General features: G+C 39.5%; 1 protein-coding gene across 8 annotated transcripts in view; it reads left to right on the plus strand.

Moving 5' to 3' along the window:
- Positions 1-14,495, plus strand: part of LOC106878803 (H(+)/Cl(-) exchange transporter 3) — a 111,404-nt gene that overhangs the window by 71,456 nt on the left and 25,453 nt on the right. For all 8 annotated transcript variants that reach the window (XM_014928143.3, XM_014928142.3, XM_014928141.3 and 5 more), the window contains 11 exons: positions 3,692-3,840; positions 4,520-4,684; positions 5,438-5,644; positions 6,395-6,475; positions 8,127-8,309; positions 8,566-8,655; positions 9,397-9,452; positions 11,073-11,141; positions 11,444-11,585; positions 12,259-12,344; positions 13,106-13,230. In XM_014928143.3, the coding sequence (XP_014783629.1) occupies positions 3,692-3,840; positions 4,520-4,684; positions 5,438-5,644; positions 6,395-6,475; positions 8,127-8,309; positions 8,566-8,655; positions 9,397-9,452; positions 11,073-11,141; positions 11,444-11,585; positions 12,259-12,344; positions 13,106-13,230 (1,353 nt within the window). The remainder of the gene's footprint in view (positions 1-3,691; positions 3,841-4,519; positions 4,685-5,437; positions 5,645-6,394; positions 6,476-8,126; positions 8,310-8,565; positions 8,656-9,396; positions 9,453-11,072; positions 11,142-11,443; positions 11,586-12,258; positions 12,345-13,105; positions 13,231-14,495) is intronic.

The following is a 14,495-nucleotide window of genomic DNA, read 5'->3' on the forward strand; positions in this document are numbered from 1 at the left end:
GCTCTGTATCCTCATCTTAATGTCCACCTAGGCTGAAATTTGATCCCCTTCCTGTTGCCCACCCTCACCTCTTTACAAGCAAGGTAATGCTATTTCCCCATGGCCAGACATGTTTTCACCGAAGTTTGTGTGATGATGACACTCATTTACAACTATTGTGTGATGTCAAGATAAGGTGACACTAACATACACGCGCACACACACACACACACTGACACACACATGTAAATGCCAGGCATCTTTCAGTTTCCATTGATCAGATCCATTCTCAAGGCTTTGCTCAGGCTGGAGCTATAACAGAATCCATTTGCCCAAGGTACCATTCAACAGGGCTGCACATTGTGGTTAAGAAGTAAGCTTCTTACTACACAACCAATGCTTCCACCAATTTAATTGATTTAAGAAAAGTTGGGCATAAGAAGCATTAGATGTGGTGTGCAAGAAAGACGACTTCGCTGGTATGGTTATGTGATGTGTTTGGATGAGGACAGATGTGTGAAGAAGTGTCACACTCTAACAGTGGAGGGAACCTGTGGAAGAGGTAGACCCAGGAAGACATGGGACAAGGTGGTGAAGCATGATCTTTGAATGTTGGGACACACAGAGGCAATGACAAGTGACTGACCTTTGGCGATATGCTGTGCTTGAGAAGAAGACCCATCGAGCCAAGTGAGATTCCAGTCGTGACTGATGCCAGTGTCATGTGACTGGTCCGTTGCAAGCACCCTTCAGTCATTGGACTAAACCTTTCATATCCCACCAAACAGATAACACCTTACGCGGGTGTAGCCTTTCTTTAGCCTGGAATGCTAGTGTTTCTCCTTTCCCTTCGCACTGTCTTCGGCGCTTGGTAGAAGCAATGGTAGAAGATAGCTGTCGAAAATAGCATGTTGTGAGATTGAACCTGGGACCTCATAATTGCCAACTTCTTAAATGTTCCACTTGTTTCCTGTCTATTCATAAATTCATTTTTTCAACATGTTCTGCTGCAAAGTAACCAATAAATAAAGAACACAATTCAGAGAAGAAACATTCGGATTCCATTTACAATATTTCACTTGCTTTGTTAATATTGAAGGTGGTGGTGGTGTAATAATGGTGGGAGTTGGTGGTGGTGTAATGGTGGGAGTTGATTTTTGTGTTGAAAGGAGAGGTGGTAATATGATCAGGGTAGTGTTGGTAATAGTAATGATGGTGATGATGATTGTGATGGTAACAGATGGTAAAAATGGTGAAGCTAAAGATGACAAGTAAAATGCTGCTGCATTTATGGTGGTGGTGGTGGTGGTGGGGTACCAGTGCTTCATTTCCTCCTCTCCCCCCACCCCAAATTAACGAACACCATATCCTAAAACCCACCTAAACAGTTCCAATAATGAATACATCTTTGATCCCAAATTGTTTGGTCATTAAGTTATAACGAGAGAATGATTTCTCCAGAAAAACCACCGTCATGTTCTGGATATAAAAAAAGGCTTTAGCAGTCTTTTTGATCTGCAGCAATTAAAGAGGGATCACACACTTTGGTCAGCAAAGAATGCATCAGGACCCAGCAAAAAAAAAAAAAGTCCTTTCATTATTCACTTTGTTGTTGTTGCTTTTTTCTAAGATCGTTTATTCATTCAGTCAATGGATTCTCACCATGCTGGAGCACTGCTTTTGCCTGAAATGCAGAAACTAATTAAAAGATTGGAAAATGCGTGCACACACACACACACACACACACACACACACAGAGTTTTTGTCATTGGATGGCAGCTGTGGTGGACAATTACTTTCACTGAAATTGCAGAAGAAAAGATTGTGTTGACTTTTTTTTTTTATTCTTTGGGCTTCATATATGTGTTTGTGTCTGTGTACATGTGTGTGTGTGTGCATTTATATATATATATATATATATATATATACATACACACACGCACACCAACATCATCATCATCATTATTTAACAGCCATTTTCCATGCTGGCATGGGTTGGACAGTTTGACAGGAGTTGGCCAGCTGAAGGGCTGCCCAGGCTCCATGTCTGTTTTGGCATGCTTTCTACAGTTGGATGCCCTTCCTAACATGCCAACCACTGTACAGAGTGTACTTGATAATTTTACGTGGCACTGGTATGAGTCCTTTTTACATAGCACTCTCAGCAGTAGTGTTAAGGTCTCCCCCCCCCCTCCCAGGTGAAGCAGATTGGCCTGCAAGAGTCCTGTGCCAGTCCTACATAAAAAAGCACTCTGGGTGGTTGGGTGGGGGCCACGACCACAATTTCATTCACTTTGATGTGTCTTCCCAAGCACAGTCACTTGTCATTGCCTTTGTGAAACTCACCATCTGAAGCATACACACACACACATGTATGTATATATATTGCTACTGACCATTACCTTGTTGCATTTTTGATGATCTGTCATCAAAGATACATAATCAGTTATGTTGACCCCTGTAAGTGATTCTATTGACCTCCAGGGGAAGAAATGCCAAATGGTCATGGACAGGATTTGAACTCTTGATGGAATGGCATGCAACAAACTACCACAAATAATTCTGTTCAATGCTCTACCAATTCTCTCGTTCACTTACCTTCCCAAACACACACTCCCTTCTACAGCTGCAGACATATTTTCTGCTTGAAACTGTTATTTAATTGCAATTTCTGTTTCAAAAGATTTTCACCACAATCTCTTTCTCTCTCCTTCTCCCTCTCTCTCTCTCTCTCTCCTCTTTCTCTCTCCATCTTTCTTTCTCTCTCCATCTCTCTTTCTCTCTCCATCTTTCTTTCTCTCTCCATCTCTCTTTCTCTCTCCATCTCTCTTTCTCTCTCCCCTATCCCAACTTTGGTTCTCACTCTTTCATTCACTCATTTTCTGTCTTTTAATCTCTCTAACTTTTACTTATTCTTTCTCTGTCTCTCTCTCTCTCTCTGTCTCTCTCTGTCTGTCTCTCTCTCTCTGTCTGTCTCTCTCTCTTTCTGTCTCTTTCTCTCTCTGTCTCTGTCTCTCTCTCTCTCTCTCCAATATAATTATTTACCAACTTCTCTCCCTTTTGGAGCAGCTTCAGGATATTTCTGTCCACCAGTTTCCTGCTGACATTCCAGCCCCCCCCCCCCCTCCGGTCACTCTTTCTCTGTTGCTACCATCGACAGCCAACACTGACCGACACTGCCTGCTTCACTGAATCTGCTGGTATTCATTCACTGCACCAGGCGCAGTTGCTGCTGTTGCAATATAATGACACTCAAATTAGGTGTCCATTGTGTGAGTCTGTTGTTATTAATGGTGGTGGTGGTGTGGGTGGCTGGAGGAGGAGGCATTTGGGAGTTGGGAAGGCGACAACAACCTCACAGATTATTTCATCCATGCTATTGAAAATGACTTTGATATCTCTTTCTCCGTCCTCTCTCTCTCTCTCTCTCTCTCTCTCTCTCTCCACACACACACACACACACACACACACACACACACACACACACACACATACATATATATATATATATATATATATATGAATAATAATAATGATGATGATTTCAAATTTTGGCACAAGGCCAGCATTTTCAGGGGAGGGAGCTAATCGCATACATTGACCCCACTACACAACTGGTACTTATATTATCGACCCCCCCCCCCCCGAAAGGTTGAAAAGCAACCTCATCAGAATTTGAACTAATTTCTTTGTTTTTAATGTTTGGTTGCAGGTTTGAGTGCTGGCATCATTGATATTGGGACAACGTGGATGTCAGACTTGAAAGAAGGTATTTGTTTAGATGCTTTCTGGTTGAACAGAGAACAGTGTTGCTGGTCAGTTGTCAACACCACATTTGATGAGGCTGCAAACTGTTCACAGGTCAGTGGGTCATTTTCATCTTGCTGCTGCTGCTGTTGTTGTTGTTGTTGTTGTTGTTGTTGTTGTTGTTGTTGTTGTTGTTCTGCTTATTATTTATTCTTCTTACTCAACTTGTGTCTTTTGTGGGTGAAAAGATAAGGCAGATAAGTAACCAACTATGAAGCTTGTCAAAGCAATATCCTGTAGTTTCGTGGCTGAGTGAAGAGAAGACCTGGTGTGTTTACATTTGTTGTAGATTTTCTAATTTGCAGTCTGTTGTGCATAAAATGGGACGTCTGCTTCCGAAGCCCATGATTTCTGGTTCAGACCTACTTTCTGACATCTTAGGCTAGTATCTTTTAACATAACTCTGGTCCAATCAATGCCTTATGAGCAATTTTTTGAGATGGAAAGTGAAAGAAACCTCTCACATATATGTTTATATACATGTGTATGTGTGTCTATGCCAGTGCTTGTGTTCATATTTACTCTCATCTTTACATGTGTTGCTGGTGGTAAACAATGGCTTTGCTAACAGTGTTGTTTGCTTTGTAGCCCACTGTGGAAACATACTTAGGCTTCTTGATTCATTGATGTGTGTGTGTGTGTATACATACATATATATATATATATACACACACACACACTTTTGTGTGTATAAGTGTATGTGTATATAAATTCTTTTTTTGTATTCTTCTAGTGGTACACCTACGCCAAATTATTTGGGATAACCAACAGTCAGGGAGCTGGTTCCTACATTGTTGAATATATGTTATATGTTGTTGTGGCATTAACACTTGCTGCACTTGCTGCAATGTTGGTGCGTGTGTTTGCTCCATATGCCTGCGGTTCAGGTATTCCTGAGGTAAGTCAAAGTTCCTACTTTATCATTGATTATTGTCTCAATACAAAGATCTCATTGGTCTCATTTAAAGATCAGTGAATCCTTCTGCTATCTTCCTCTGCTCAACTTCATTGTCTGCCAACGAAGCATTGTTTCCCGTTGCACCCTTTTTCCACAATGTTTTAAATGCAATTATTTGCACCGAAGCTCTACATTGTGCAACATTTTATCATTTAGTATTTTTTTTAAAATCTTCTATTTGCTAAACATTATGATTTTGAAAATTTTAATTGTTGAAATTATTAATTCTTTTGTCACTATTACACAAGTGTTGTGGTTCCGTTATCAAGTCCATTGTCACCATTATCAAGTTTTCTAGCAATTTTAACCAAGTCATCTAGCATTATTAACATTATCTTTAGAGGTGACGGATGTGTAGATGTAAATGCAAAAAATCTTTCCTCTTTAAAGTTAGTCTGAAAAATTATGTGATTAACTCAGACATTTAGACATGTAATAACCAACAGTTTTCGTACAAGTAGAAAGATATATTTTTTTCAATGTGTAAGTACTGATATAGAATAAAATCCTTACAGAGCAGAAAAATCTGTCAGCAACCAGTCATGAGACTTGAACTCACATCCCTTGTACTACATTTCAGTGCTTCAAAAACAAACTTATGTTCGTTACATATCACGTAACTGTTTTTTTTTTGTTTTTTTTTTTTCAATTTTTTTTTTCAATTTTTTTTTTCAATTTTTTTTTCTTTTGCAGATAAAAACTATTTTGAGTGGCTTCATTATCCGAGGCTACCTAGGGAAATGGACATTAATGATCAAATCAGTTGGGATGATGTTAGCTGTATCTGCAGGCCTTAGTCTTGGTAAAGAAGGCCCCTTTGTTCATGTAGCATGTTGTTGTGGGAACATTTTTTCCTACTTGTTCCCTAAATATGGGAAGAATGAAGCTAAAAAGAGAGAGGTAAGGCCAGCATTTTTCCTTCTACTTTTAATATTTTTATTGCCTGCTATTATTTGGCTGTGCCAATTCATGGGTGCTGATTTCAAGAGTTTTATGCTAGGAAAATGACCCCATCTTTCTCTGTAAGGTAGAATTGTGAAGGGAGTAACCAAATATCACAAAGTATTTTTGTTCACTGCACCAGTTCTGCTAGGGCACACGAATTACATAAAAACATCCAACACACAGCTTGGTCTGTACACCACATCCATAGTTGGGGTTGTATAGACACCCTCTGCAATTGAACCTGCAATCACATTGTTGTGAAGCAAATTTCTTAACAAGGTGACCATGTTCCCTAGCAACAGTTTCAGTGACCTGACAGAAAACACATTACAAGCATTGTTTCTTTCTTCTTTTGACGAATGCATTTAGTTACTTGTATTGTTTTACCCCTGGTCAGCCCTGATTCAACAGACCTATAATCAACGACATTCCACTCTGTGACCATCCTATCTATCATTGTCTTCCTTTTGTAAGATGACAGGGTGCAGTTTGAGGAAATTTGCCTGAATCTGTAGCATGTTTGAGGGCAGAGGTTTCTTTGGTGCCTGCTGTACTCTGTCAACTTCTGTATTTTTTGGAATGCCAGCTCTTGTCTCATCATCATCATCATCATCATCATCATCATCATGTTCTTCACCATTGTCAATTTTATCGTACAACCATTGTGACATCTTGTTACATCTGGCTTCCTTTTTTCCTGTGAAGGTCCTATCAGCTGCTGCTGCTGCTGGGGTCAGTGTAGCGTTTGGTGCCCCAATTGGTGGGGTGTTGTTCAGTCTAGAAGAGGTAAGGAAATTGTTTATTTTAACTCTTACTACTACTTTATATTATATTTAACTCTAAAAACTTTTTTGTTTTAGTCGTATATATATATTTATGGCTGTGTGTGTACATATATGTATGTGGGTGCATACATATATGTGCACACAATGCAATGTATGAAACTCTTGGCCATTGAGCCACTTATGTATCTTTACAGCCAAATAAAATGTGTGTGTGTGTGTGTGTGTGTGTGTGTGTGTGTGCCATTTACCTGCAGACATCCTCTTTTCCACTCCTTTCTTCTCTCACTTTTACTGCTGTTTATCATTACACAACAAAAAATTATTAGGACATAAAGGATTTTGTACAAAGAAAGTGTGTACACAATCCTTATATTAAGATATCTGAAACATTTGGCACATCACACACACACACACACACTGTTTTCATATTCCATCAACTTAAAAGAAATGCTTTCCATCCTACAAAACTTACACTTGTATTCAGTTCTGGAAGTTAGTAGCTGGAATTTGGTACAAAAGAATCCAAATACAATGGAACTTTGGCTTACAAGTCCTTCCCATCAGTTTATGAACAATTTTTCAAACCTGAATATACATCTCAAGTAATGAATATATGCAAGCTGACAAGCTGGGGGTGTCAGTTGCTGTTTTGCTTTCATTCAGTGCACAGCCCTGCTCAAATTCACCATGCTTTCTCTTGAATTTCCTATGGGTAAAATAATTTCAGCTTATGAACATTTTGGGTGATAAACAGCCTTCAGGAAAAAATCAAATTCATAAACCAAGGTTCCACTTTACCTAATCTTCACTTTCACAACAGTTTGACAGTTATTAGTTATTTCCAGCATTTCCTAACAATGTGTCAGGAGTTCTAGGAAAGGTTTGTGCTGAATTTAATTGGCGCCAGTGTGTGGCTGGTATTTATTTAATCAATCTTGGTTGGAATTGAATGTGAAGGGACATAACTAAGTATTGTAAAGTATTTTATCCAAAATTATTGATTCTAGTTGTCACTGAAAATACATCATCAGCATTTAACAGCAGGTCTCCATGCTGGCATGGGTTAGATGATTTGATAGGAGATGACCAGGTTTCATTTTGTCTGTTTTAACATAATCTCTACAGTTGGATGCCCTTCCTAATACCAGCCACGTTACATGTGTGCTGGGTGCTTTTACACAGTTCTGGCACAAGCACTTTTACATGGTACTAGCAAAGGTGCTTTTATGTTCATCAGCACCCATATGCCCACAAGACTAGCACTTCTCAGCTGAGAAAAGGACATAGAGGACATGCCTGTATATATGGACGGCCATAATTTTACTTGGCTTGACATATCAAGCACAGTAAAACCACCAGAAGTCTCAGTCCCTTGTCTTCCCTCCTATATCTGAAGCACCTTTCTCACCATTTTGTCCCATTCTTCTTGGGTCTACCCTTTCCACACATTCCTTTTACAATCAGAAATCGGCACTTCTTGATGCAAATCTCCTCATCCATAAGCATCTCCTGACCTTTTCAGTGCAGTCTTCTTTCTTGCACACAACATCTGATGCCTCTTATACTTGCTACTCTGTCTGCTCTCGCTGTTGAAATATCTCTCTTCTTCTCACTGATACCTCAATTATTTTCTGTTTCCTTTCCATCTTCAGGTCAGCTACTATTTCCCATTGAAGACCCTATGGCGTTCCTTTTTCTGCGCCTTGGCTGCAGCCTTTGTCCTTCGTTCGCTGAATCCATTTGGTAATGACCATCTTGTCATGTTCTACATAGACTACAATGAACCATGGTACCTTCAGGAGCTCATACCATTTATACTTCTTGGAGCATTTGGTGTGAGTTGATTTCTCTTTATTTTTCTTTCTCTTTTTCCCCCTCTGTGAAATTTCTTCAGTTTTCTTGTAATCCTTCCTCCCCCTCTTTTCACCTGTATTCCCTCTTCCTTCCACTCCTTCCTTCTCTCTTCTATCTCATCCTCGTTCTCTAAATTATCTCCTCTTCCTCCTCCCTTCTTTCTCTCTTATCTTCTCCCTCCTCTGCCTTCCCCCTCTCAAACCTGCTCCTACTCTCATTTCTCATTTCTATTTCCAGGGATTGTATGGTAGCTTCTTTATAAAGTTTAATATTATGTGGTGCAGATATCGCAAAACTTCCAACCTGGGCAAATATCCAATTGTTGAGGTAAGTCGTAGCTTGACCAATCCAAGTCCCTACAAGATCACTCGATCTGCTAGGAATAATAGTTAAATCTGTTTTAAAAAAAGGACACATTGGACAATGTAATCCTTGATAAACATAAATATAGGTTGAGCATGATTGGAGTGCCTTTTATGCCATATTTCTGCTCCATCAGGAATGTCCTGGGGTTTAACATCAAAGCCAAATGAGGAAATTCTATTTGAGGACTCAACTTGCTAGAAATAACAGTCAAATCTCACTCAAAACTCTCCTTATCTTAAAGGATGAAAAGAAGGGATGGGATGGCTTCAGCTGGAATAAGTTTTATCACCTTGCCATGACATTCTATGCTTGTTGTAAATGAGTGTCATTGTCATCCAAACGATGACACTTTTTACAGTCTTCTGTGAAAACATGTCTGGCTATGGAGTGGTGGGGTGGGGGTGGGGGATTAATATTACCTTGCTTGGAAACACATGAAGTTTCATGTCAAGAAGGGTGCCTGGTTGCAGAAAACCTGCTTCACCCAATTCTGACGGACCCATGCTAACGTGGGAAAGTGGATGTTAAAACAGTAATGATGATCTATCGACCCAAGTTGCATCCAGTAGGACTGAACCCAAAACCACACTGTCGTACCTGTCTCCTGTACCGTCAATTTGCACCCCCTCCACCCTCTAACAAATACACACCCAAACATGCATTAATCCTCCACTCAACCATTTCATCTTTGTTTTCTTGCAGGTTTTGGTTGTTACATTTATTACGGCTCTTCTCAGTTTTCCCAATCAGTATACAAGGTATGTAGCACACGTTGTAAGCTATTAATGAATTACATCTTACATTCTTGTGAAAGATAATGCTGTTGGTTTCAGGTTTTTAATAAACCAATCTGGTTCACTGTATTTCTGACAGTGAGAGGGATGGGTAGGGGCCATTGCCACTCATTAGGTGTTTCTGGGCCTTGTTGACTAGATTCTCAACAGCTTAAACAAAATTTCTTTAGCCAAAAGAGAAGAAATCTCTAACGGAAAAGAGGAGAACAGGGTGCAAGTAGGGCAGGAAAAGTGAGTCGGTCATGAGATGCTACGAAGCAAAAAAAAAATGCACCTTTGCAAATGCACAAACACTGCATTTTGGTGCAAATTTTACTAAGCCTTTGAATAAATGAAATTTCCTTTAACTCTAGAGCTATAATGTAATACAAACAAAGTGGTGGATGAAAACAAAACAAGGTATGAAGTAAACTTGTGTGTGCATGCACGTTCCTTCCGTCAGGTATTAGCTTCTATTTCTTGCACGTACCATAATCCTCATCATTTACCATCCATGTTTCATGCCGGCATGGGTGGAATGGTTTGACAGGATCCGATGGGCCTAAGGATTGCATTGTGCTCCAGTGTTTGCTTTGGTATGGTTTCTGTGACTGGATGTCCAGCACTAATGAGGCCCCATCTGGTTTGCAAAGACTACAAACCCTGAGGGGGAAACCTTGTATTAAAAGATGAGGGGTAAAATTATGATAGAAGGGAGCAGAGCAGAACAGGTTTTTCTTGCTGTAGAGGTGCTGCATGACTTCTTACATTTCAGAAGAAGGTTCGGAGGGATCAGGTGAAAGTGGCAGACAACAAAAATAGCAGTGATGGACTGTGAAGGTCTGAGGTGGGTTGAGAATGCAGAGGGGCAGAGGGAATGAGTGAAGAGTATGGAACAGCAGAAGAGTAATGATGTTGAGTAGGGAAGAGAGAAGCAAGTGCATGAAGAAGATAAGAGATATGTGGTGGGGAAGATGGGGAGACAAGCTTCATTGGAGAACTGTGAAATGTCAATGAACATCAGAACAAAGAACTCTTGTTCTTTGTGTTCTGAGTTCAAATCCCATCAAAATCAACTTTGCTTTTCATCCTTTCAGACTTGATAAGCTAAACATACCAACCACGTATTTGGGTCAATGTAATCAACTGGTCTCCTCCGCTCAAAATTGCTGATTTTTTAATCTAATTCAGAAAGTTATTTCAATATATTCACTTGAAACTGTTTTAGATAAAAAGTCTATATAACTGTGTGACACAAATGGCACCTGTGCCAGTGGCATGTAAAAGCACCCATTACACTCTTGGAGTGGTTGGCATTAGGAAAGGCATTCAACTGTTAAAACCATTCCAAAAGTACCAGTTGCGGACTGGGGGTCAATCTAATTGATTGGCCCCCCTCCCCCAATAACTCTAATTTGGTTCCTCAGAGAAAATTTCTTAAAGAAACTTGTGTGAATCCAGCAACATTCTGAGGACATTTGCCTGTTTCTTTTGATACACCGTCATTGGTGTTTGGCCTGGAAGCTTGCTTCCCAACCACGTGGTCTTGGGTTCAATCTCATTGCATGCTTTATTTAATAAGTATTTATTCTTGTTTCTATCTAGAATGAATTCCAGTGAATTGATCCGTCTTCTCGTTAACCGTTGTGGACCAGAAGGAACTCGAGAATTATGGTAAGTTTGTTTTATTTTTATTTCTATGTTATTTAAAATTTTTTTTTTATATTTTAGATTTCTGTAAAGTAAAGTCATTTTTGGTATTTCAGTTTATTTTCCTGTCATTTATTTTATAAGCAGAAATGTCACTGGTTACCGTTTTTACAATTGACCAGTCTTGTTGCATTTCTGATAGTATGAGTGTCAAGGCAGTACCTATGTAACATGAGAAGAACTAATAGCACAAGGTATTTATCAACTGGATTAACAGTGGCAGCATAAACATCATCATCCTAATCTATTTGTTTATCTCGTTGCAGTGACTATAACCGTAGTATAACAAATGTGAACATCTTTGGAGGAAGTGCCGTTGCTGGTGACGGGGTCATCCGTGCAGTTTGGCAGTTATGCTTGGCGCTACTCTTTAAATCTATTATCACCATTTTCACTTTTGGCCTTAAAGTGAGTGAAATAAGTACACATCCTGCACTCTCTCATCGTAACTGAATGCATGATTTATTTCAGTAAAGTGTCTGTGTGTCTATTTGGTGCAGTTCATTATATTTGAGTGCATATATGCACTAGGACTATGTGTGTGCTTGCAGTGTGTATGTGTATGGTTGTGTGCATGTGTATGTATGTACAAAGTGTGTTTGTGCTGTAAAATACAATGGTGTTGATAGCATGTATGTGTGTGTGTGTGTATATATATATTATATATATAGGCACAGGAGTGGCTGAGCAGATTATCTAATCCCTCTTCACTTTATATATAAATACACACACACATACATACATATACATGTGTGTGTGTATATATATATATATATATATACACACACACACGGAGAGAGAGAGTTTGTATGTTTGAACTATGTAATATGTGTGTGTAGAATTGTATGTTCTCAATAATGTGTGTGTGAGTGTGTGTTAATAGCATGTGTTTGTGTTGTATTAATGCTTATTGAACATATGAACGTCCAAGCAATGATGAAGTTGATGCATACACATAGGACACACCTACACCAAGGGTGTGTGTGGTTCATGATGCTATTTATTAAACACTTTTGCACATTATTTCTCAAACTTCCCTTCACTCAATGCCTTCAGTGTTGGAATTGTTTTATTCTTCCAGGTGCCATGTGGTTTGTTTATTCCCAGTATGGTTGTTGGTGCCATTCTTGGCCGCATAGTTGGTATTGGCACTGAACAGTTGGTTGTGTGAGTTATTTCCCTTTACTTTGTTTCCCTTATTTTAAATTCAGGAAGGAAGTGGTAGCACTCATGCCCTTTAAAAGCGGTTTCCCCATCCCCATCTTCATCCTTTAATATCCGTTTTCCATGCTGGCTTCCGTTGAATGGTTTAACCAGAGCCGACAAGCTGTGGAGCTACACCAGGTTCTAGTTATCTCATGCAGGTGAAATTGATACGGCTGATGTTCAGCTTGACATCTGTAAGTCTGTGACTGGGGGGGGGGGGGAAGAAACATAGCCATATTTTCAGATGGTAAAGTGTGATCTTGGGAGATTCGGCTGCTATTTTTTGGCTATTATCTAGCATTACATGATCTAATGTTAACACCAAATCTCCATGATGTATGATGGAGATTTGGCTATTATATCTAGCAGGTTGAATGACCATTATTCTAGTTAATGAAATAAATCTTCCCTTTCTCAGTAAAATGGTTTATCAGTGAGGTTATTGAACAGTGTGTCGAAGAAGTCAGGTGGGGAATTAAGCCCTTTGCATATCCAGTTGGCAATGTGGGTTCAAATTCTAATTGGTCTGCCTTATTTTGTACATTCCTTGTACTCAGAATTTCTAATTAGGAAAGCTCAGCTGTTTTCCAGTTGGACTAAACTGAATTGCTTCTAACCGTTTACAAAAGTAAGATGGTTTGGATTAAATTGGTCAGAATTTGCTTCTTATAATTTTTCTACACAATATTTTAAGACCTTTTTTTTTAATCTTTATTTTACAGAGCAAATAGGGATTCCTGGTTTTTTTCCAATATGTGTACATCTCAGGAGATGTGTACAGTTACTCCAGGTCTGTATGCCATGGTTGGGGCTGCTGCAGCACTTGGAGGGGTGACAAGGATGACAGGTAAGAGAAATAAAGACTTAGTTGCTTCATCAATCCTCACACACAACAAATACCATTCTTCCTATTCTAGCAGAAACTCTATTCTTTGTCACTGGACATTCATTTTTCCTTCCATACATCCGTTTCTCTTGAATCATTTAGCATTTTTTTTACCCAACTGTCATCCATTCTCGACATGCTATGCCAGCACACTACAGCCCCTTGTATAACCCCACCCCACTCTCTCTCTCTCATTAACATTACCAGACTGGAGCTTGGTGTTACTCCCCAGCTTGCCAGTTCTGGTCAACTCCTACAACCCATGCCAACATTGACAATGGACATCAAATACTGACGATTACTCATCCAGCAAAGCATGATTCCTTCATTTCTCTCCAGCCTTCAGACATCTTCAATGTCTGCTCTTCACAGTTTGTATACATTGATCATACAATGCACTCTTCATTCCAAGAAATAATTCCCCTCTTGCCATCAGAGTTAATCACTCCCTGAACTTTCTCCACTTAATTCTTACTCTGGCTCTCACACTTATGGGACACCCATCTTCACTCTTGATCTGGTTACCGGGGTAATAGAAGCCATTGACTAATTCCAAAGAGCTTTCCAGGAATTTGAAGGAATTCATTTCATGTGTGCCCTTACTGCCTGTTATCCCACTGCACCTTTTGTGCACCCATGATTTACTTTGGGTCCTGGCACCTGTGCTGGTGGCACATAAAAAGCACTGTTTGAACATTGTGCCTCACAGAGATAGTGACAGATGTCCAAGACCTTTGCCAATATACTGTGCTTGAGAAGACCTGTCAAGCCAAGTGAGATTGTAGTCCTGTAACAAAAGTAAAAGTGAACCTTAGTGGGTGCATAAATCACATGAGTAGATCGTTTCCAAAATTAGTTGAAGTGCTGCTTCAGAAAATTTTTACCAGTTTTTTTTTTAATATTGTGTAAAAGGAAACAAACATATAAAAAGAAAATTTATACATAAACTTGATCAGTTTGCATTTTAGCCACTGCCAGGTGGTGTGTTTAATTTGTTCACTGAACACAGCCACGAATTCCCCCTTGTTTTTCAAAAATCACCCCTAAATCACAAAATAAGCTGGGAACATCTGCCCTATTTTTCAAATCCTGTCAGCAACACTGAAGCTGGAAGCAGGACAATAATCCAATTCTACTCTTTATCGCATTCAATACTATAAACACGTTTTTAAGCACAACACAAGTGGAGTCAAAAAGAAACACCACCTTTCGCCAACACAGCAGGG

The sequence above is a fragment of the Octopus bimaculoides genome, chromosome 20, assembly GCF_046866305.1.
Source record: "Octopus bimaculoides isolate indiv1 chromosome 20, ASM4686630v1, whole genome shotgun sequence".
Classification (NCBI taxonomy): Eukaryota; Metazoa; Mollusca; class Cephalopoda; order Octopoda; family Octopodidae; genus Octopus; species Octopus bimaculoides.